Below are 23,291 nucleotides of genomic sequence, written 5' to 3'. Positions count from 1 at the left end.
AGGAATATACCCTGGACAGGCTGCCAATCTATCACACACCATTCACTCACACACTCATACCTATGGGCAATTTTAGAGTCTCCAATTAGCCTACCTGCATGTCTTTGGACTGTGGGATGAAACTGGAGCACCTGGAGGAAACCAGGGTTTGTTGAAACACGAGTATAATGTTTTTTTATTTTTTTATTTATTTATTTATGAATGTGAGATTGTTAAATGAGAGGTTAGGGTTATGTGGGTGTTTAGTATCCAGCCACGCTGACTGAGTCATTTGCCCAGTGATGAACATATTGCAGATGGGTATATTAAAAATAAAGATAGAAGTTGTGTGCCTCTAACCACCAAGAGACTTTGACTGCTGCAGAGTATTTAGTTTAATCCTTGGTTTTTGGTTTTTCCAATAGAATATGTTGTCTAAGTTATGCATCCACTGTGCTGTGGTGGGATTAGGATCATATTAAAAAGGTACGTTATATTTGTGAGGATTTTCATTTTAACAGTAGAGATATGGAAAATGAGAGATAATGGGAGCTTGTTCCATCTGGTAAGGTCGTTTCGGGTGTGAAGTTGAGGGGGAAAGGGTTACCTAAGTTGTGTGAAATGTGATTGCCCAAGTATATTATTTGTTATAAGTAGTCTATTTTTTCAAAAGCTCATGAAGACAAAATGAAGTGCATGCTCCAGTCATGACCAAGAGATGTCGCCATTTTACTGATAATAAACTATTGAGAAGGGGACGCAGGAGTTAAAATTTGAAATCGTTCAATAGCCTGAGAAATAGCCTACTTAATTGATCCTAAAGGATACAGAGCAGGTTACCATTGCCATATACACTTAATATGTATATATAGCATGCTTAGTGTGTTCTACAGGTATAACCCATCTGAGCACGCTCAGTGTTCGAGCATGCTCAGGTAGGTCATACCTGTAGAACAGACTGAGCGTAGACAAATTGTGATTTGGTCGAGGTGATCCATCTTGTCTTCTTCTCTGGACTCAAGATCTGATGTGTTTTCTTAACTTCCCATAGTCAAATATATCTTAATTATAATTCTAAAGTGATTATTAATAGATTAATTTGCAGTGAAGGAAAATTAAAGGCATGAATCTGTTCATTTATTGATAAATGTTTATTGTTGCAATTGTAACTTATATAGATGTTAAATAACAGCATGTACTTTCGGAGCTACAGTTCTATTCAAATACAGTACATCTTTCTCATTAGATGTGGACCCGTAGAACAAGCAACCCGTGCAGACCGATGATGATCAGGTTGAACGGGCACTCGCATATGAGGCCCAGCGGAGGCGCGCTTGTTGAAAGCGAGGCTGCCGGGAGCAGTTTCCTGGGTGCGTATAGCGTCACTGTACTGGTTAGTAGTACTATGTAGCTATATGTATGAGAGGGCAGAGAGGGAGGGTGAGAGTTTGGGTTTGGAAGCAGGTTGTTGTCAGGCGGAGGCGTCGATATTCTCGGAGGAGGAATACGGCGATATAGCTACCTGAGAGGCCGAAGATATTGATACGTACTTGGAATAGTACTAGGGGACCATTAGGTGTATAAAGGAGGACCACAAGTCGGACTACGGCAAGCCCCGGTGGAGGGCAAGAGTGAGCTGTAGCGGGGTCCTGGTTTTGAAAGATGAACAAAAATCACCGAGTGCCGAGCAACCGAACTCTAAGCGCCGTGGAGGTGAAGAGCAAGGTGCGTATTAACGACATGTAGGTGTGGAGTTTGTCTACTGTCACCGTATTGGCACCTCTAACATTAAAACAGAAGCGAATTAGCCGCACAGACGCTCTCTCGATTGTATGTGCTGCTAGGTTGCTAGTACTAGCCGAGCAGGTTTCGGCTTAGCTGCTTGCTAGCTACCAATGCTGTGAAGAAATAACAAGTGTCAAGACGGGCTTGTTTTGGGGGGTGTTGCTAACGTAACGGTAGAAGTTGCCAAGCACTGTTTCATTCGTTCGATTCTAACATGGAGCCAACGATCTTGTTCTAAATTAGAATGTGCCTTTACCGGTGACAAGTTTGTGCTTTTTCACTCATTTACCGCTCGCGACAAGCTAGCCAGCTAGCAGCATGTCACGTCTTATTGCGCCGTAACTAAGTTAGTCTACCACAGAAAGCATTCACAATCACAAAACCGTGGTTAATGATAATGTCAGCATACAATTCTAGCCGGCGAGCTTGCAAGCTACCGAACAAGTAGGCCTAGCTAGTTTGCTTTCTAACGTTTGCTTTGAAAATTTTTCAAGAGTTTGTTTGACTCTTGATGACAATCCAGGCTATCTCAGCTGTGTGGATCTATAAAAAACTTATAACTCAATCTTGCCAACTAGCTGGTACTTTACATGTAGGTAGCTAACGTTGGCTAGTGGCCTAACTAGGTAAGATTTTTTTATCTAACAAAACTAAAAGTAATTGTATCAGTACAGGAATAGCCAGCACGGTTATTAGTTCTGTCAAAGAAATGTATGAGAATAGTTGCAACTGTAAAGGCTGTATAAATAATTTTACTTGAAATTGTAGCTGTCTAGTTGACTGAAACGAAGAAATGATCCCTTTGACTCGACAGGCCTTTGTCAGATGTAACGTTAGATAATGTTAGCTACCTGTTTATTCTTGCTAGCAGGTGCATAATTCACAATCGAGTGAATTAACGTTTGCATGTCCCTCCCATTTACAAGACGTAGTTACAGGAAACGTTAATGCGCTTACTTTTCTATATGTTTAGCCTGTTTTTCATCTACCCGTTTGTGTTGCAAATGTGTAAATTGGCTACATTAAATGGATGCACATTTCTCTTATCACAGTTTTACTGAGGCGTGTTGGATTAAGTCTACCTCCTTACTTGAAATGATAAAACAGATTTCTGTATCCACTGTCTATCTAGGTAGCTAGCTACATTGTTTTCAAATTCGGGAAAACTTATTGGTGTACCGGGTTTCGTGTTACCTTTAGACTACGTTAGCTGTATTAATTTGTAGAGCAAGTCATGTAATCAGGCTAGCTAAACCACGCACAGTTTCTATCTGGGCTGTAAACACAAGTTGGGCCTAAATAAAGAATTTAGCGTTTCTTTCTAAATTAACAGTAATAACCGTGCCTAAAACGGTAGCAGGGTGAACATGATAGCTATGTAAAATAAGCTCCAGAAATAAAGATTTTATTTATAAAATCAAGTGAACAGTAGTAGTTTGAACTCCTGACACAAAACTGATTTCTTCCATGCTCCCCCTCCTCTCTCCCCCGCACACACACACACACACACACACACACACACATACATACATACATACATACATATATTACTTGTTTATTTGTTTTATTAGTTTGGAAAATGCTCACTGCAGTAAAAGCTGTGTCGGTGTCACAGATCTGAATAGACCCGTCGGTAATGTATGGCAGCATTTGAGTTGTTGAGCATGTGTAGTTATTTAAATAGACTGTCCTTTTATAAGTTTATTATTTCTCTCCCTATGTGTGCCTAAACCTCTCTTTGCTGCGTGTGTGTTGGCGTGTGCCTGTGGCAGTTTGGTGCCGAATTCCGTCGGTTCTCCTTGGATCGCTCGAAGCCGGGTCGATTCGACGAGTTCTACGGGCTTTTGCAGCACGTGCACCGCATTCCCAATGTAGACCTGCTGGTGGGCTACGCCGACATCCACGGAGACCTGTTGCCCATCAACAATGACGACAACTACCACAAAGCCATCTCCACCGCCAGCCCGCTGCTGCGCCTCTTCCTACAGAGAAAAGGTACGGGGCAAGTGGCTTCTGCCTGGACTGTGCTCTGAGGATATGTGCTTTCATTCTTAGTAGCAGTAGTAATAATAGGAGTGGTCTTTATGCTGTGGGTTGAATTTGCAGATAAACTAATACAAATTAAAGTACTACTTGCATGGAATTCTGTGGGGAAAAAGGCACTTGCCTTTATCTGAATGACAAACCAGTACCGAGGCACTGCACGTGCTGATTCTGGATTTGCCCAGCAGCTGGAGTCATGGAAAATCAAAGCATGCAAATGGCTTGGGTGTAGAATGGTAATTATGTTTCTGTGTTGTTCTAATTGGAAGGAAGTGCAAGCCTGCTTGTGTCTTGATGTGTTCTGTCTTCAGAAGGTGGGCTCTCCTGTACAGTCAGGATAATGGGAATTGTGTAAACTCCTTTAACCCTCACCCACTCAGCTGCCCTCCTCTGAATCTCATGCTGTTTTGTTCTGTTCTAATACTTCTGCTGAACACTGAACATAGCGGTATTGTAATAAATGTTATTGAACTTGTGCCATCTCTGGGCTGTGTATGAAGTGGTTCGACTACAGATTCAGAATTTGTTTGTATTTGAGTGATACTGAGAGATTATGACTTCAGGAGCTCCATATTTAAGCTCTCTCACAGTGCCATATGACCTGTAGATGCTAAGCCACTTTGTCAGAAAGGGATTACAGGGGTCACTGTGTAATGGCGTATGTTTGCATTTCGATTACACGTGGACGCTAATGTCTGTTGCTCCCCCACCCTCACTAGCCTTATGGTGTTTTAGTTGAGAGGCAGTCAGAATAGTGTCTTTGTTGTACTTTGTCACGCAGTGTGATTGGATAGCCAGAGGGAATGCTGAAATTCATTGTCATGGATACATTTCTTGCCCCACTTCATTATTTTGGTTTTGACCGGTGTCATGGTTTTAGCATGGAGGTCATAGAGGAAAAACTACTGGAATAAATAAGGAAGTATTTTACTGCATTTCTGTTGTAGAGACGGATGTGGTTAGTCATTGAACCGGTTGGCCAACATCCTAAAATATTTGAAATGCGTGTCTTCATCAAGCATTTCACATTCAGGATGAACTACAATATTCTCCCTGGTTTTCCCTCGTTTGTTTAAACATTCATCCACGTCATTTAAGTTAAAAAAAAGAAAAAAGAAAAGAAAATGCATAAAGTAAAAAATTAAAATAAAACAAGTCTTTTTAATTAGTAAAAGTGCCTTAAATTTTCTTCCTCCTCTCTAATCTTAATAATTTCACCTCTTTCCGCAAGTGTAAGCAAATGGTCTGGAGTTTGCCGTGCCGCTACCATAGGGACAGCAGAACACTCCTTGTAGGCTTTAAGTGAAGTATAAATGCCCAATGCAGTGTGACACCTTCGTTTTTGTCGCACAACACTTGTCGAAAGTGTCCTGCAACTAAGTATAAATTGGGTTTAAGGTATGTATCCAAGAAGGCATTTCAATTTAGGAATTCCCTGCTCAGAAGTATTTATGAATTACTGATGGACCTTGGTTTTTTACTCTTGCGATGCTCCACATTACGTTTACATGGAAGGCGTGGCCTGTAGTGGTTTCCACAGAGCTGGTGGTTTCAGATAGAAACTGTGTCCGGTGCTCTGCCTGGTGCTTTCTCCTCATCCCTTGGATTTCCTTCTGTGGGTTGCTGTGGCACTCTCTTCTTTTTCTGTGTCTCGCTCACGCCCTCAAAGGCATACTGCCTCTTATTTTGATGCAAAGCAGAATATTGTTAAGTTACAGCACCACTGTGTCAGTGTGAAACAGACTGGGCTCCTGTGCATTTGTTATTGGGTTTTGTTTTTTTCAAGGAAAGCAAACTTTTGTAATGTTTGTAGAGTACGGAGACAAGTACCTGGATTTTTTCAATCTCCATGGGACGTTTTTAGAATTCATTTTTTTATCCACTAAATGTGGAAATTTAAAAAACAAACCATTGTGGACTCTCTTAATCCTAGAATATCTTGTTGGTTTAGCAGGGATCTTGTATAGCACAGCACTGCTCAGGGAGTGAAGGAAACCTGTCATGTGTTTCATTCTGTATGTCTCTCACTTCCATTTGTGTGCACATGCACAGTGTGTTTGTGTGTTTGGCATGGCTGTCAGACCGGAGGGGTGGATATTGTGCTGCTCATCAACAGAAAGTATTCTTTCTTCTTCTCAGCCTCCCTCAGGTCTTAATCATTTCCTTGGGTAATCCATAAACTTGTTCCTCCTCCTTTATTCAGATAATCAATTTCTTGCTTTACCTGTAAAAATGAGTCATCTCACCCCCCCCCCCCCCCCCCCCCCCCCCAAGTTGCACGCTCGCACCTACAGATAATCTTCACAATGCACACTTTCTGTTACAGTACATAATGCCAGGATTTCTACAGTGCCACCAGCAAATTCTCTGCTTGTTTACCTGTTCCTATGACAACATTCAAGAGGCCTTTGCTCCATGAGAATAATGGTTGTGGTTTCCCTGGGCCTGAGTGCGTCCCAGTTGTATGCATTTTTAAAAACTGTGAGAGATGACAAAATATTTACAAATTAGAAAAAATATTTCCACATATTATCCCAAATTATAAATCATTTAATTTCCTAATCAAAAGAAGAAAAATATGAAATTCTATTAGGAGAAGGATCAACAGCCCCAATTGTGGCACAGTTAATTTCAGCCTGTTATAACCTGAGGGACAGTAAGTGACCAGCCACCCCATATATATGTGTTGCTGTTATTACTGTTATTGTTGTTACTGTTATATATTATTACATGTATCATTATTATTTTAATATTATTATTATTATTTATCTGTATGCTATTTATCTGTATGCTTTGGCAATAATTATATTTGTATTTCATGCCAAAAAAGCAACTTTAACAGAGACAGAGACAAACTACCTGCCAGGCCTGGAATGGATGCTCTAGTGCACTGAGTTGCGTAAAATGTGTATGTTAGGTATGCACCTGCTTTTTTGTGCCAATTCTATTGTAGTGTAGCCTTTCCATTTGGAAGATAAATATCAGAAGACCAACAGTCAATACGTGCCCATGTTTGTTTGGCTCCTAGGACATCATGTTTGTTTAAAAATTTCTTACCATGAGTCACCTCTCCCTGCCCAGCAAAACCGGCTGAACTCACTTAAAAATTTCATACGGAAATGCTGCTGTTTGCTGGCTAGTCTGAGCAAGATAAGCCCTGCATATATAAGTGAACCGTGTGTGTATTAGAAAGTTAAGGACACGCACAGTGAAATGAAATCTAAATGAGAACGTATTGTTATTGTTTGCATGTAATGACATGCAAAAGTACACCAATCTGGGAAACAAAAGACTTGAGTGCATTCAGAAGCGATATGAAAATAATGTCCAAATTCCTGGAGTGGTTTCGTGTGATCAATGAAGCGTCACTGTGGCTAGCCGAGAGGGAAAAGAAAGCAAGCGAGAGAGATGTAGGGAAGTTCAGTGAGGTGTGGGTCGAGGTGGGGGATGGAGCGGTGGGAACTCGACCATGTGGAATGTGGCCAGCCTCTGATCACTTCTTCCTTGGAGATTGGAGAGGACAGGAGAGAAGATCTGAACCCAAAACCGTGCATGCTGAGGGAGGGAGAGGCTAAGGAGGGCTGTGGGCCGGGTCTTCCAAGTGCCCAGCGTAGCTGCAGATTCCTCGCTCAGCTACACAGTAGTACACAAATTCAAAGGTGACTCTGGCTGGCACCATTAACAAAACCACGTAGGATTAGAGGGCAGTAGTGATAAAGGGCATGCATATTGTTTTGGCGTGAGACGGTGGAAAGTGAACATACTTGAATTGTGGGGGTGGGGTGAGGCTACAATGGGCAATGCAGCCATTCATTCATTCATTCACCTTTTTTGTCAAAATGCCCTTATCCTGAGAAAGTATTAGGAATTGGTATGTACATAGCACGTAAGCAAGTGGAACCCAGCCTATTGCATACAGTTACCGTGGGCGGCAGTGTAGTATAATGGGTAAGGACCTGGGCTTGTAGCAGGTGCAGGTTCGATTCCTGGATAGGATACACCTAGATAGGACACTGGATGTTGTGCCCTTGGGCAAAATACTTAACCTGCATTGCTTGAGTATATATCCAATGAGTGAAATGTAAATGCTATGTGAAAAATGTTGTATAAGTTGCTCTGTATAAGAGTGTCTGCTAAATGCCTGTAATGTAATGGTTAAGGCAATATAGAGCCCTTTTGTTCTATTAAAGTACAAATGCCTTATGTAGTGTGCCGCAATGACAAATGCTTGTCAGTACATGTCTACAAGTAAAACTGCAGTGTAGAGGTGTTCAGGTATCTGAGCTTGCTGATAAGGACAGATGAGAAGCCGAATGCACCCATGAGCCTCTTCTGAAATGGTGGTGCTTCAACAGGCAGCACAACGAGGTGTCCTGATGAGGGTGTGTGGCTTATTCTGACACTGATGCCTAAGGCCAGAATGAGAGGTGCTCAGGGGAACACAGTTGAGAGGTTGTGGGCAATTGGGGCCTGACCAGTTAGGCTGCTGCACTTTTGCCTGGGTTTGTGAGGTCAGGGGGTTGCTGTCATGCAGGTGAGTTGGGAGGCACAAGGGCTGGTAGCAGTGGCGCAGCATCATTTGGGACTATTAAGTTTTGGCTACATTCTGTGTGGGGAACGGCAGCAGTCTTAGCTCGGAGTACCAGATGATGGGCATACAAGAGCCATTAATAAGGGTTTTAGAGCAGAAAAGGGGTAAAGAACAACTTGAAGACCAGGAGTGTGTTTTGCAGTATTGTTTTGTGGGGTGATGTTGATTTTTACACTGTCTTTGAGCCATTGAACTTCCGTTCAGTTGATGTAGGCATACGGTATTAGTGATGGTATTTGCAGTACAAGAGGACACTTTCTCTCAGGAATTGAATTGCTATAATGGCAAAATTAAATTATTGTTTTCAGAAGCCAAGTAGAAATGTATGTTTGTCCACCCAGGATTCTTTATTGGACGAAATTATTTTGCTTAAATCAAATGGACTTCCCAGACCATTCTGTATTTCTGCAAACCCTGCAGTGTGTCTCCCAGCTTCAGTCATTCTATCTTCTCTGTGCTGTTTCTCTTCTTTTATTTCATAGTCCTCCATTTATCTGAAATGCAGGGAAAAGCTTGTGGAAACATGACATCACATTGCATCTGACAGCCCCAATGCAGAATGGTCTTTCTGACCATCTGCATCCAAGATGGGGTAGATAAAGTTTGAGGGCTCTCTGAGTCAGATTTGGGCTGGGGGATGGGCTGTTTCTCATTATTGTCATGTTTCATTGACTCCTCTGTGCCGCAGTGTGATTTATTAACACATGGCGTTTTGTGAAGGATGGTGACTTCCAGTTTGCTGTTGAGCTGACTGAAAAAAGCTCTCACAAAGAACTCTCTGTTCCCCCCCTCCTCTCCACAGCACAGCACCACGCTCCGGCCCTCGCTGCTGAACACACAGTTCTGTCTGTACCCAGACACTCTCAAGCTCTATTCACTGTGCTCCTCACTCCTTTATCCCCGCATTAAAGTGCTGCTCATTCATAGAAATGGAAGGACTAGACCGGCTTTCTTCTTTCAGAAAAGGAGGTGCAAACGTTTGTAACAGTCCAGTGGGCAGGTCTTACATGACTGAATCATGATTTATGTTGACATTTAATTGCAGTCACCTCCTCTCCATCCAATTGTTCTATAATATGTTTGTGTTTGGCCATTCAGGATTGTATTTTTGGCGAGAATTTCTTGTGAATGAAATGGAGCTGTTAACTGACTGACTCATTCTACATCTGTGAAGTATCAGTGTCTGCTCTGGCCAAGTTTTTTTATAACCGCCTAAGCTAATCTCAGCCTGATATCTAATTACCATAGTCACCTGAGCTGGTGTGGGTCTGCTGGCTCTGTCACTGCGCCGCAAAATGACGGTGGTTCACTTGTAGTTAGCCGCTGAAGTGACGATTGGTACAAATGTGCACGTTTGTGTTTGGGTGGGGGGGAGGGGGGGGCTACGCAGCTGGTACCCCCCCTAGGCACTGACTCTGGGACAGTAGTTCTACATTGGGACCTGTCTGTAATTCATTTCCAGTGCATTGACAGTATCACAGTGCTTAACCTAGCCTAATATTTATCTGACCTAATCTTTCTGGTCCCTCAATCTGACCCTGCATTTTCAGTGAGCATTTTGCTTCAGTATTTATTCATTATTAATGGAAAATGGAGATGATAATGATACTAATAATAATAATAATTATTATTATTATTATTATTATTATTAATAACAATAATAATAATAATTATAATTATAATAATGATAATGATATTCGCTTGCATGTGCTTGTGTGTGTGTGTATGTAAGGGGGAGGTCCACAGCAGGTAATGGCATGTTTGCTTCATAGTTTTGTCCCTGAACCCTTCACCCATGAGGCTGCCTGTATGACAGCTGGCCCTTGTTTGCAGAGGCAGCAGCAGAGGAGGGCAGGGAGGCCATGGCCCGGGCCAGGCAAGCTCTCTGGTCTCACAGCTGGGGCTCTGCGCAGGTGACCCCCGCACCTGCTCCCTGCGAGCTGGAGCAGGGCCATCGTAGAGACAGAGAGAGAGAGAGAGACAGAGAGAGAGAGACAGAGAGAGAGAGAGACAGAGAGAGAGAGAGACAGAGAGAGAGAGAGACAGACAGAGAGAGACAGACAGACAGAGACAGACAGACAGAGAGAGACAGAGAGAGACAGAGACGCACAAACACACACAGAGAATAGTCAGCAGCAGAGATTAGCGCACACACACACGCACGCACAGTGACGCACACGTACACAAAACGGCACTCCCCACATGATTTGCTTTATCCGCGTAACAGCGAATAATGACAGGTGCACATCAGGTGCACGTGTGGTGTAGCCGGCCCTTCCTGTACCCTTAGCGTGCCTCCACTTCCTTGACTTCTTTTTGACCCAGAGCTGGAGTCCTCAGCCCTCCCCAGATTCCTGTCCTTCCTGACTTGTCCTCTGAGCATGCTGACGTACATTACATGCGGACACGAATACCGCAACTGCAGGGCGTGGAAGGTCTGTGTGGGCCTACCAGTTTCCCTGGTGACACTGCGTCTGTGTAATAAGACACCAGGTTCACCAGCAGCTCAGGGCTACCCTGTAAAGAACTGCAGGCTTTGTGTATATGGACACTTGGGTATTTGTGTGTACTCATAACCTTAGAAAATGCATGGAAATCCTACCCGCAGTCCCTTCAAAGTATAGTCTGTGTGAATATATGTGATCTATTGTGATGTAGAAAAATAAACATTTTTTGGGAAACTCACAAGCCATAGATGGATAAACAGTATATGAAAGCCGCAAGCTACAGCTGTACTGTTACATTTCTTGTACTTTCACAGAGAGTTCAATGTTCAACAGTTCTTTAGGTACAATGGGCCATCTGGCATGTTTGCCATTTTACCTTCACGTCATACCTTTTTGTCACAAAGTTTTTTAGTGGTGAGGCTGGGGCATATTTTGCTATGGGATAATATTTAGCACATTGTTACAGTGTTGAATTGGACTTTTGAACATGTGCTTTTTTTTCCCATGTTGCCAAATTAATATTTTACAGCAAAGCAGAAATCTGTTAGCCGTGTAGGAGAGTGTTCTCTGATCTGTGAGTGACTGCATCACAAATATATTTTAATGTACAAATGGAAGGAGTGGAGTATATATTGATATCGGATATCTGCAGAGTGGAGTATTTTCAGCCCTTGCCTGCTTTCTCCTTCCTCCTCTCCGGATCCATCTCCTGTTTTCTCTCTCCCTCCCACTCTGTCCCCTGCTGCAGCTCCAGTTATCAGAGGCAAAGCTCTTTTATCTTCACTGTGCCAACCAAATATGCACACTGCTCCCAGAATAGTAACACTTCAGGAATTCCCTCTTTTCTGTCATACATTTTGTTTTTCCATTATTCCTGCTTGTTGACACTGAGAAGATTTAGTTCTCCCGCTGGAGCACGGTGTACCTGGAGCAGCATGGTACAGTCCATGTGGGAGCTCTCTGTGTACAGCAGCTCTCTGGTATAGCCTGTGTGGGAGCTCTCTGGTACAGCCTGTGTGGGAGTTCTCTGGTACAGCAGCTCTCTGGTATAGCCTGTGTGGGAGCTCTCTGGTACAGAAGCTCCCTGGTACAGCCTGTGTGGGAGCTCTCTGGTACAGCAGCTCTCTGGTACAGCCTGTGTGGGAGCTCTCTGGTACAGCAGCTGTCTCTACAGCCTGTGTTGGAGCTCTCTGGTACAGTAGCTCTCTGTACAGCCTGTGTTGGAGCTCTCTGGTACAGTAGCTCTCTGGTACAGCCTGTGTTGGAGTTCTCTGGTACAGCAGCTCTCTGTACAGCCTGTGTTGGAGCTCTCTGGTACAGCAGCTCTCTGGTACAGCCTGTGTGGGAGCTCTCTGGTACAGCAGCTCTCTGTACAGCCTGTGTTGGAGCTCTCTGGTACAGCAGCTCTCTGGTACAGCCTGTGTTGGAGCTCTCTGGTACAGCAGCCAGCTCTCTGGTACAGCCTGTGTGGGAACTCTCTGGTACAGCAGCTCTCTGTACAGCCTGTGTTGGAGCTCTCTGGTACAGCAGCTCTCTGGTACAGCCTGTGTTGGAGCTCTCTGGTACAGCAGCTCTCTGGTACAGCCTGTGTGGGAACTCTCTGGTACAGCAGCTCTCTGGTATAGCCTGTGTGGGAGCTCTCTGGTACAGCAGCTCTCTGGTACAGCCTGTGTTGGAGCTCTCTGGTACAGCAGCCAGCTCTCTGGTACAGCCTGTGTGGGAGCTCTCTGGTACAGCAGCTCTCTGGTATAGCCTGTGTGGGAGCTCTCTGGTACAGCAGCTCTCTGCTACAGCCTGTGTGGGAGCTCTCTGGTACAGTAGCTCTCTGGTGCAGCCTGTGTGGGAGCTCTCTGGTACAGTAGCTCTCTGGTGCAGCCTGTGTGGGAGTTCTCTGGTACAGCAGCCAGCTCTCTGGTACAGCCTGTGTGGGAGCTCTCTGGTACAGCAGCTCTCTGCTACAGCCTGTGTGGGAGCTCTCTGGTACAGTAGCTCTCTGGTGCAGCCTGTGTGGGAGCTCTCTGGTACAGTAGCTCTCTGGTGCAGCCTGTGTGGGAGCTCTCTGGTACAGCCTGTGTGGGAGCACGGACCTCACCGCAGGGCTGTGCTGCAGAGGGAGAAGCAGAACTGCAGGCCCTTCTCCTGCTGACAGCACACATGCTCACTGGCAAGGACAGGCAGGCCCAAACACGCATACGCACAGTACCAACACACTCAGTTGCACACTAAGGTCGCATGGTTATACCAATAATACCATATACCGTGGTATTAATTCTCTTTCAACACAGGTTTACTGCATTTACCCCCCATTCAAAAACACAATCAAATTCAGGTGCCATGCCACCCATTCTAAAGAGTGTTGCGTTTTCTTTATCAAGCAGAGCAGCAATTATCTATCTCTCTCTAAGAGAGCTCCCTGGATGAAGGATATACTGGTTATAATTTTGGTAAATCTGAAAGGGGAGAGTTACCATAGGGCTTTTTACCCTTTGATGGCCATCTAGCGACTGAAAATGATATTGACGGCATCATCACTAATAGGACTAATTGTCATGAATGCCTGGAATGCGTAGCCAGTGATGTATAAAAAATACCAGTAATACCGTATATCTGAGTATGGTTTCGAAAGCATACCTGAGTATGACAAAAATGATACCGTGCCACCCTATCGCACACATCTGCAAATGTACCAACATTCAAACGAAGCACGCACATACACGGAAACATGCAAACGAGTGCACGTTCAAACAAGCAAGGGGACTCCCCTAATGGAACCAGTTGCTTTTTGATACTGCAGCAATGCTTGTGTATTCATTAACAAAGCTGACACACCACTAACAAATGATAAATGTTTAAAATGTGCGTAATCTAGTTGCCTGAGTCAAATGATTCCTAAGACGCGTCAATGAAATAGTTTGGCGGACGAATGAATGAAAAACAAATGTTTTCTGTGCTCATGGCAGCACGAGGAACAATACTGATCTACCTGCTCTGCACACTTCAGCTTCCTCCCTCTGCCATTTTACCACACAAAGGCGACAGCCATACAGTACCCTTCATTACATTATACAGTCACTCCACAGATGCTCTTATTCAGAGTGGTCGTGGAATGTGTCCAATATTGTGGGAAGTTAACTTTCTTTCCTTTTATTTTAACTGGATTTCCTTTGAAAGTCTGACGTATCACCACTGATGTAAACGGGCCAGTGCATCTCCTGAGTGTGTTGCTTTTAGTTGCTGGTCCTGTTTGGTGGCTCTATCCTGTCTGCAGGGTGCAGACTTACACCAGATGTCCAGTGTTTTGATGGCAGTTAATGTCACATTTTAAAAGGCATTAATCTGGACATTAATCCACAAACGTATTAATCTGGACAGTATTATTGATATCTATGAAAGTTTAAATAATACACAAATATAAATGTTCAGATTGTTATTTCATCAGTGAATGTGTCCTCTTTAACTTTTGAATTTGTCACCATAAATAGATGGTGGTTAACCTAGCAAGTTTTCACCGAAGGTTTTTGCCACAATCAGTTAGCAATGAGCCAATAACTGTTACACCACCACCGTTTGTGGTGTTCACTCGCTGGGTGACGCTGTCATAAAATTTTCCCCGACCGTGAAGACTGCCTTACTTGTTTACATTTTAGACAGATGTGGCTCGTGGGTAAATCTATCGCTGTTTCCGTTGTGGCACTTTCAACACAAGCAATATTGGAAGCGCTATCCTAAAATTTCTTCTTCCCGTGAAGAGTGACTGACCCGCAACCGTAGTAATGTGTTGACACTAAATTTTACAACGCTAGCTAACCTTTCGAAAGTCACGTTAAACAAGTAGAAATTAACGCCATCAGCGGTGATTAACAAATCTACCAAGAATTTTAATAATGGATTTGCAAATTATTTGTGTTTTCTTGTAGACCATTAAGAGCAATGGAGAAGAGCCAAAGTCCTAATTGTCAAATTGTCTGTACCCACCGCTTACAGCAAAGTGCTATAGTTATTTTTGGCTGGATCGCAATAGCGGGGCAGTCCTCAAAACCATATACAAGGTTTTGACCTGGTCTTGTTTTTAAAGTGAAAGGAAACCACTGGGTGCCCTAGTGACGGATGCTGAGCTGAAAAATGAGCAGGCAGAAAATCCCTTTAACTGATTAACGTTATTACTGGTGTCAACTTGTTTTTAATTATGATTCTATCATAGATGGACTACAGACTAATATGTCATATTGGAGTGGAGAGGATGATGATCAGATCAGTTGTTTTGTGCCTGCGCTTCCACATACAGATAATGATTGCATAGAAAGTCTCCAGTGGTGACCGGAGTTGGTCACCTCTTCCTGTGAGGGTAGCTGGCCCTTAGGAATGCCACTGTTTGAGTGGCCCTGAGGGCTGTGGAGGATTCATATTTGTTTCCTCTTCTGCACTTGAATGTGAACTGAAACCCCTTAGCTAGGGCCTCTGGGGACGTGGGATATTTGGGTTGACGCTTTTTAAGACATGCTGTGCTGATCAGAGATGCCTGTATTTTATTTGTGTGTGTCTGTGTGTGTGTGTGTGTGTCTGTCTATGAGGGCAAGGAGGAGGGATTAGATAATAATATTTTGTATTTCTCCTTTCACATCCTGAGAAATGAAGTTCAAACTCCCCCTACCACACCCCTCTATCACACCCTCCCCTCTCTCTCTCTCTCTCTCTCTCCCTCGCCAACACAACAGAGGCTTTGTTTTTAGTGGGGGGTGGGACCTGTGTGGAATGAGGAATAACCTGGTCCCACACATTGTCTTGGGTCCCGGCTGTACATGCAGCCAGCATGCTCATACATGAGAGGATTGTGTTCCGCTGGCTCAGTGACGCAGAGGGGTGGCTAGATGGTAGTAGTGGCGTTTTTTAATGCTTATTTTTTTGATCTTACAACCATGAAAGCCCTTATCGATTACTTGCACCACAAAAGTGAGGAATAATGAATTTTTTCCATGACTCAGTCAGTTGCTACATAGTACAGCTGAAGAACATCTGATAGCACATTCACGTTTATTTATTCCCCTCCCAGAAACTGCATGTGAAAGCAGAGCTGTCCACAATGAGTCATTATTTACATAGAAATGGGTTTCAGGTTTTATCCTCCATTTTTATTCTCCCAAGCAAGGGAGTGTAGTCCAGTCCAGTATCCAGCCTTGCATCCATAGGGCATTAGTTTCACACTTCCTGCTCTTGGCCAGTATCAGCTGTGCTTCCTGCTGTTCATTTTTACGCAGTGTTGTTCTGGGCCGGGTGTGTGTGCGTGGGTGTGGGTGTGGGCTTGCGTGTGGGTGTGGGTGTGTGTGGGCGGGCATGCGTGTGGGTGTGTGTGGGCATGCGTGTGTTCTACCAGCAGTGCCCTGTGGAATATCAGTGTGCTATCCTAAGTGAAAGGGGGTTAAGAGGGAGGGAAGGAAAGGCTGATGGCGGTGTTACCGGTGGCGGGTTAATTATTAGCGCCACTTTCAGGTTAGCGATTGCTCAGCCAGGGGGAGAGAGACAACGCCCAAGCCCAAACTTTGGCCTATGAACCTTGCTTGTCAGTTGAAAGTCCAGGTGCATTAAACATGAGTAAGCCTCACTGGAATGCAGACATACCCTTGATAAAAGAAAGGCTTGTTTCCATGCCCAGATTTAGAACAGACAAGGAAAGAAAAGGAAAGTGACGCAGGGCCTGGCGGGCTGTTTGACGCCTGTCACTGTAGCAGGCTGGGGTTTACCTGCTCATGTGCGGAACCTGACCTTAAATGACAATGTCAGACTCTGGCATGCTCCAGGAGCTAATATTCTAGTGACAGGGAGGGCAGGACTGCTGACTGAGGTACAGTGTTAACTGTTCTGTGAGGGTGGAACAGGTGAAAACCTCTGGTGTTTCATGCCAACCTCTGCTTTTAATGACAGTTTATTATATAAGCAGTCATTTATTCCTTTTAACATTATTGACACTGAGAGTAAGGTTCTTAACCTATAATCTACTCAGTATGTATTTTAACTTCTTTAACCCCATGAAATAAGAGGCCCATTCTCTTATGCTGATTTTTTTTAAAAATCTGATTTATTGAACAGATGTTCAACCATTATGGCAAAATGTTGAATAAATCAGACTTTTTATCTACATAAAAGTGTTTTTTTTTTTGTATCTGGGAACCTCAAATTTTATGGAACTATATTAGTTCAAGGCACTTTCGACTGTTCAGAAGAAAAGTGTGTGTGTGAGGTTTTTTCATATTTTCAACTTGTTTAACCCCACCATGTCCTTAAAGCTAGTTTAATATTTTCATCACCCCTAAAAATGAGAAGATTCTTGGTTTAGTGCCTTCCCCGCCTGTTTGTAAGTTACAGTGGTGTCTTTGTTAAAGCTTAATTTAATATTGAAGAAATGCACATCTATGAGATGACATCTATGGAGCTCTCACAGCAAACTGTGAGAGCTCAGTCGTGCCGCCTCAAGTAGTCATGCATTCCAAAGAATTGTAATTGTCTTTATTACAATGCATGCGCATTAACACATGCTGTATGTAAGGTTGTCAAATGTCTTCAGATTGCAGTCTGGTAGTTTGGGGTCATGGAAGATGAAGACATTTCAGTATCCCAACACATGCATGTGTTTGAATTTTAATAAACCATAAACAATATGTATTACTGTTTGATGTGCAAATAGTTTGATCACAGGTTGAGTTATCTCTCTGGTCGTAATAGGAAATGTGCATTGCACATGTTACATGATTATTATAGATAGGGTCATGTTACTCCTTGATAATTTGATAAAAAAATTTGTTTTAATTTATCATCTGTATGTGCTCCTGAGGAGTTTCATCATGATGGTCACCTACCAGTTAGCATCCGTGCTGTAAATACTCCTTTACGGTGGGCACTGCGGGTTGTTTTCTCACGGCCGCCTCTCTCTCTCTCTGCAGAGGAAGCGGATTACTCGGCGTTTGGGACGGACTCCCTCCCCCGTAAGAAGACGGTCCTCTCCACCGTGCTCCTGCGGCCCGACAACAACCGCAAGAAGCCGGCGGTGCTGATCAGCCTGCCGCGCGACTTCCGGCCCGTGTCCTCCATCATCGACGTGGACATCCTGCCGGAGACGCACCGCCGCGTGCGGCTCTACAAGCACGGCCAGGAGAAGCCGCTGGGCTTCTACATCCGGGACGGCTCCAGCGTGCGCGTCACGCCGCAGGGCCTGGAGAAGGTTCCGGGCATCTTCATCTCGCGCATGGTGCCCGGCGGGCTGGCCGAGAGCACCGGGCTGCTGGCCGTCAACGACGAGGTGCTGGAGGTCAACGGCATCGAAGTGTCGGGCAAGTCCCTGGACCAGGTGACGGACATGATGATCGCCAACAGCCACAACCTCATCATCACCGTCAAGCCCGCCAACCAGCGCAACAACGTGGTGCGCCACAGCGGGGCGTCGGGCAGCTCGGGCCACTCCTCCGACAGCGGGGCCAGCCGCTACGGCTTCCAGGCGCCCGCCTCCGCCGCCGCCACCCACGCCGCCCCCACCCACATCATTCAGAACTTCGGCCTGGACGAGCTGGACAGCGACGAGGACGACGAGGACCTGGTGATGGAGGTGGGCGAGGAGGCCAGGCCCATCGCCCGCGCCTCCTCCTCCTGTAGCAGTGTGCCCTCGCTGATCCGCTACGAGCCCCACCTGGGCCTCCGCTCCAACGGTGCCGTGGCCGGCAGCGCGGGCTCACTGAGCATGCCCGAGAAGGAGCGGCCGGGCCTGGAGGAGGATGGGACTGTCATCACGCTGTAGAGACGCACTGACATCATACACGAGGTACTAAGCTGTAGAGACGCACTGACATCATACCCGCGGTACTAAGCTCTTATCGAGAGCAGGTTCCTGTGTTCTTCCAGTGGTGGATGCTGAGAGTGTTTTCATCACTGTCTTGAGCTGTAAATGAATGCACATATCTGCAAGCTCTCATTTCCCCTTCATCAAAAACAAGGTGTTAGATAATAGACAACAAAACATATGATTAAAAAAAACTACATTTACACAGATGATATTGACAATCTGATATCTCCTTGATACTTTTGACTGAAGTCCTCTACGTGAGTCATGTGATTGCGGCATGCAAATTGTAATGAAAAATTACTTCCATAGCATAAATTACTATAGCGTGTATGACCAAGGAAATGTAGGGTCTGCAATAATCTTAGTCTGGGTGAGGACTACAATTAAGGATGTTGGGTTTAGCATCTGACTGGATATTTTCTACCACTGTTGTCTTTTCTTGTCTTAATATTATTCTGAGGAAGAATTTATTTTTAAAAATGTTAAACACATATGTTAAGCTATTCCATTTCCAATAACCACTAATCTTTAAAATCAGTTTATTTGACTGGATGTTTATTCCACTCTTCCACTCTTCATTCTTTCAATCCCCCCCCCCTCCTGTGTTGCCAGGTACTTTCTGCTCCCAGAACAATGATCCAAGATTACCTTAAGAAACTAATTCAAGTCCCCAGTTTTAATGTGAAAAACACATCTGTATACTTGCTGAATCTGATACGTTTGTCTCTTGATCATTATGCTGTAGAAAGTTTTTCTCCAGTTTTTCTATGTTTTTGACTCGGTGTCAGTTCTTTTATTTTTTATTTTTTAAGTTGATGCCAAGGGCTGCTCCCCTGCCTTTGAAAAATAACTGTAATTGCAAGAACAATACATAGAACCTGACCCCCTCCAAGAGGAGTTAGGTTTCATTCCTATGGCACAGCATGTTCCCTCTGTGGACAGTCTGATTCACCTGATAGCTTAGTCATAGTCATGGACAAACTCTATGGTCCAAATGATAAAGCCTCCACCATAGATATAGAAGCACTAGATTGTTTTTTTGTTGTTGTTGTTTTTTTCAAAGTATTTAGAAACTGGCCTATTGTATGGTTAGAATGTAAAGTGCATCTAATCACCAATTGAATTCAATCCCAGCGTACATTCTGTCTGCATACATAGTAAAGTTTATTCTGTGGTCCAGTTTAATTCACATTCAGAAGTGAGACAAATATATTAGCTGTAGGTAAAGGTTTTGCACAATTTCATTGTTTTGAGATATTAAACATTGAAGAGGATTGGAGTAGCAATAGAAAACAAGCTCTAATCAAGCACTTTAAATTTTCAGTATCAAAGTATCAAGTCTGAATACATGCATCAGCTGAGGGATGACTCCAGGACCAACTGGTGAGAAGCAGTGCCACCATAAACCATAGTTGATATTAATTAGCGATGTATACATTTTCATATCAGTAATCAGAGCAGTCCTGCAAGCTATGAAGCTTTTCCTCAACCGTTACTTGCGCCCCACCCTCTCTCACACTCACATATCATGTACGACGTCTTGTTTAACCAAGGTGGAGCCTAGCACACACGTCTCTCCCTATCCACCTGCTAGAATGACACAACAGGATGTAGAGTTTTGCTGAAAAGGAGCGAAGGAGCAAAGGAGCGAGAACTCGCTCACTCCTTTGATATCCACGGTTCCATATCAGTGACTGTAAATCTGGTCGTTTTGAAAGGACTTGGACTGGATGGCAACTGTCACCAGATCCTTGTTAATGTGGCTCATCCCTCCTCCCTTGAGTTCTGAAATGAACTCCTTGTCCTAGGGTTTCACTCAAGCTGCTGCACGCAACTCCCATTGGTTATTCAGGGGTGTGAAAATCTGGTGGCCTCCCAGCTCTCTTGCTCTTTAATAGAAGTAATGATAATAATAACTGGTAATATTATTACTGTTTTTATAATTGCATCCGTGACGTCCTCTCTTCGGTGCCTACAGAAAATGTTTTAACTGTCAGACCTGTCAGATCATTCATTGGATTTGTTTAAAAAATTGGGAATTGGGACCGCTTCCCTGAGCAATCAGCACCCAGGTCTGGCAAGGAGCATGGCTGTTTGTATTTGGAGGGAAAAAAACAACTCTTCTCTGCAAATTGTTTTTGTAGCTGAGCCCTGGTTTGTTTGGCGCACTGTGGAAAGTGGAGGGTGGGGGCTAGGCAGATGTGGACCTTTTTTTTAATTTTTTTTTTTTTAATTTTCTTTTTTTTATAACAAGTATTGTTTGTTGTTCTTTTCAAACTGTTGATCTGTGGTTGTGTGATACCTGGAGATTCCTATCTGCAGCCAACCTGAGGTGAATCAAACGTCACTCAGTTGGGGAGTCTGCACAGAGATACGGCTGTTCGGAGTCAGTTTACCTCCCCAAGGAGACGGGCACAACCATGTGTGCTAAAGCTGGTTAGTCCACAGGGCTCGCACAGATTGCCTGTCTCAGGAGAGCCAATTGATAAAGTGTAAGCAACATTTTGAATGGCAATTTTTGAAACAATATGGATTAATTTTCACTACACTGTTCTAGAATTGTAATTGCAATGTATAATTTATTTTCTAATTATGTTGTGGCTCATAACTTCTTTGCTAGGTGTACTGTCTTCATGTTTTTTTTTTTTTTTTTTTCTTAATCTTTCTTTTGTGTGAACTCCAGTTAAACTCCACTGTTAAACGGTCGGTTGAAGAAGTACTGGAAGGCATTTTTCCCATATGCTGTAGGTGATTAGTGAAAAAGCATTTTGTTAATTTTGCTAGGGGATAGAAGGTACATATCTGCAGCAATGTTGTTGTTTTTTTTAACTGTGAATTTTCTTTTACTCCTGGGACAAACCAGTAGGCATCACAGAATGTTCTAAAATGGGCTTTTAAACCTTTTTTATGTTTATGCCAGTTCCTTTTTTTAAAGAAAGAGCAATGATTTTGCTTGCCACATAAATTGAAGGTATAGATTTGTATTAAAATGTCAGTATTTTCTTATCAATTCTCTATGATGTACATTTGTATCACATTTAATGAACATATTTTAAAATTAAAATATAAATATATAGATGCACATCTATAATAGTCAATTCTATGAGCTGTACAAAATAAACTTATGACTAGAACTTGTTTTGCTGTTTTCAGTTGTTTTCACTTGAGGATGGGTGTTGGAAAATGATTAATCTGTCACAGTCAACAAAGTTAACTTTGCAGTACATAGTGAATGTTTTCTTCACTTAAAGCATGCATATGGCTTAAATGGTTTACTACATCTCCCATCAAGTAATCTGGCTGAGCTGCTGTGTCTTACACTGCCACTTTGTGGTTAAAATAAGCAATAACATTCACCATCTTCATCCAAGGGCTGTTGCTTATATAGCTAGCACAGTACTAGAAATGAAAAGAATGAGCATGGAGTTAACATGTCTGTTTGCAATTGTATTCACTCATCAAGCTCAAAATGAATACGTCATCTCGATTAATGTGTGGATCAGCATGTGTGGAAAATTAAAATTTTAGTGGTTGTGGGTAAAAGTGGTGGTTACATGCCATGTTCATAGGATGGATTCTCTACCCTAGAGGCCATGTAGGTTCAAGCCCAGGCTATATGTCATTAGTCAACTGTAATAGATGCATACACACGTTCATTATTCTGTCAACATTTTCAGAAATGAAGTTTTATGATGTAGATAATTAAAACATAATTTGTCTGTAAACTAATATTGATATTAATGAATGTGTTAACTTTTGGGCATTGAGGTCATATGACAACCGATAATAAAACACTTTTGAAACAATATGTGGGAGAACAACATTCAAGAAGAAGTTCGTGTCGTATCTTATCATAATGATACAAGTGTAGTATTTCTGCCTCAATCTCCCATGTATTTTGTCTTTAATGTCTTGCCATTATCAACGATTACTGGATAAAGCTCAATGGTAAGATGCATTAATGAGTCCATTATACAATAGATAGCTAGCAAGTTGACAACCCACCTGTGTTCTATGTCAAGTTTTAATTCACACAGAAAATCCAGGGTTGATTTGAGTAAAACTACCCTATTCAATATGGCTTTCTCATGCACAAACATGGTTCACATGTCTACCAAGGACAAATTTAATATTTTTAAAACCAATTTCATCCAGATGTATATGTTTATTGTGATTTTAGTTATTCAAGATTCAGTGTGTATTTATTAGAGGCTATATCGTCTGAGCTATAATTTTTTTTCTTTCTTCAAAGATGCTTTTCAGTTCTTAGAATGGATGGTATTTACATGGTTCCAATGATTTGTTCTAAGAGCTATTCCTGTTGCAGTCACGGATTACTTATTCCCATTCTGTCACTGGGGCCCGTTAACCTGGAATATATTCCGAAACACTCTGTGCTATGTCAATAAATAAAAGTCAATACTTTATATACAATTTATACAAAGGGGGAACCTTTTTGTTTAGCGTAATTCTGAATTAAATATCAAGAATTACTGTATAGTATATAAACAAGAAAAATGTAAGCCAAGTTGTTCGTAGAAGGTGGATGGATGCTGATCTAGAATGCCTATCGAATTAACGCCACAGTTTCTCGCTAGCGACTCGTGGAGACGTCAAA

At 43.1% G+C, this 23,291-nt stretch overlaps 1 protein-coding gene across 2 annotated transcripts; it reads left to right on the top strand.

Annotated features, from left to right (window-relative positions):
• Positions 1 to 1,292: 1,292 nt before the first annotated feature.
• On the top strand, positions 1,293 to 21,811 carry pard6b (par-6 partitioning defective 6 homolog beta (C. elegans)). 2 transcript variants are annotated; one of them, XM_035382617.1, is made up of 4 exons: positions 1,293 to 1,704; positions 3,537 to 3,759; positions 17,781 to 18,652; positions 19,286 to 21,811. In XM_035382617.1, the coding sequence occupies exons 1-3, from the start codon at positions 1,642 to 1,644 to the stop codon at positions 18,626 to 18,628; spliced, it is 1,134 nt and encodes a 377-aa protein (XP_035238508.1). In that variant the 5' UTR covers positions 1,293 to 1,641; the 3' UTR covers positions 18,629 to 18,652; positions 19,286 to 21,811. The 2 variants fall into 2 exon arrangements, with proteins under 2 accessions (XP_035238508.1, XP_035238507.1); XM_035382616.1 differs by having other exon boundaries at positions 1,295 to 1,704; positions 17,781 to 21,811.
• Positions 21,812 to 23,291: the final 1,480 nt, after the last annotated feature.

The sequence above is a fragment of the Anguilla anguilla genome, chromosome 11 (genome assembly GCF_013347855.1).
Source record: "Anguilla anguilla isolate fAngAng1 chromosome 11, fAngAng1.pri, whole genome shotgun sequence".
NCBI lineage: Eukaryota > Metazoa > Chordata > Actinopteri > Anguilliformes > Anguillidae > Anguilla > Anguilla anguilla.
The sequence above is the reverse complement of the archived record's forward strand: the minus strand, read 5'-3'. Positions and strand labels throughout refer to the sequence as shown.

Bases quoted from the DNA above. Each gene is read 5' to 3' on its own strand.
- pard6b (XM_035382617.1), top strand. From the start codon at position 1,642: ATGAACAAAAATCACCGAGTGCCGAGCAACCGAACTCTAAGCGCCGTG. The intron at 1,705-3,536 runs GTGCGTATTAAC...TGCCTGTGGCAG, and splicing joins CCGTGGAGGTGAAGAGCAAG to TTTGGTGCCGAATTCCGTCG. The intron at 3,760-17,780 runs GTACGGGGCAAG...CTCTCTCTGCAG, and splicing joins CCTCTTCCTACAGAGAAAAG to AGGAAGCGGATTACTCGGCG.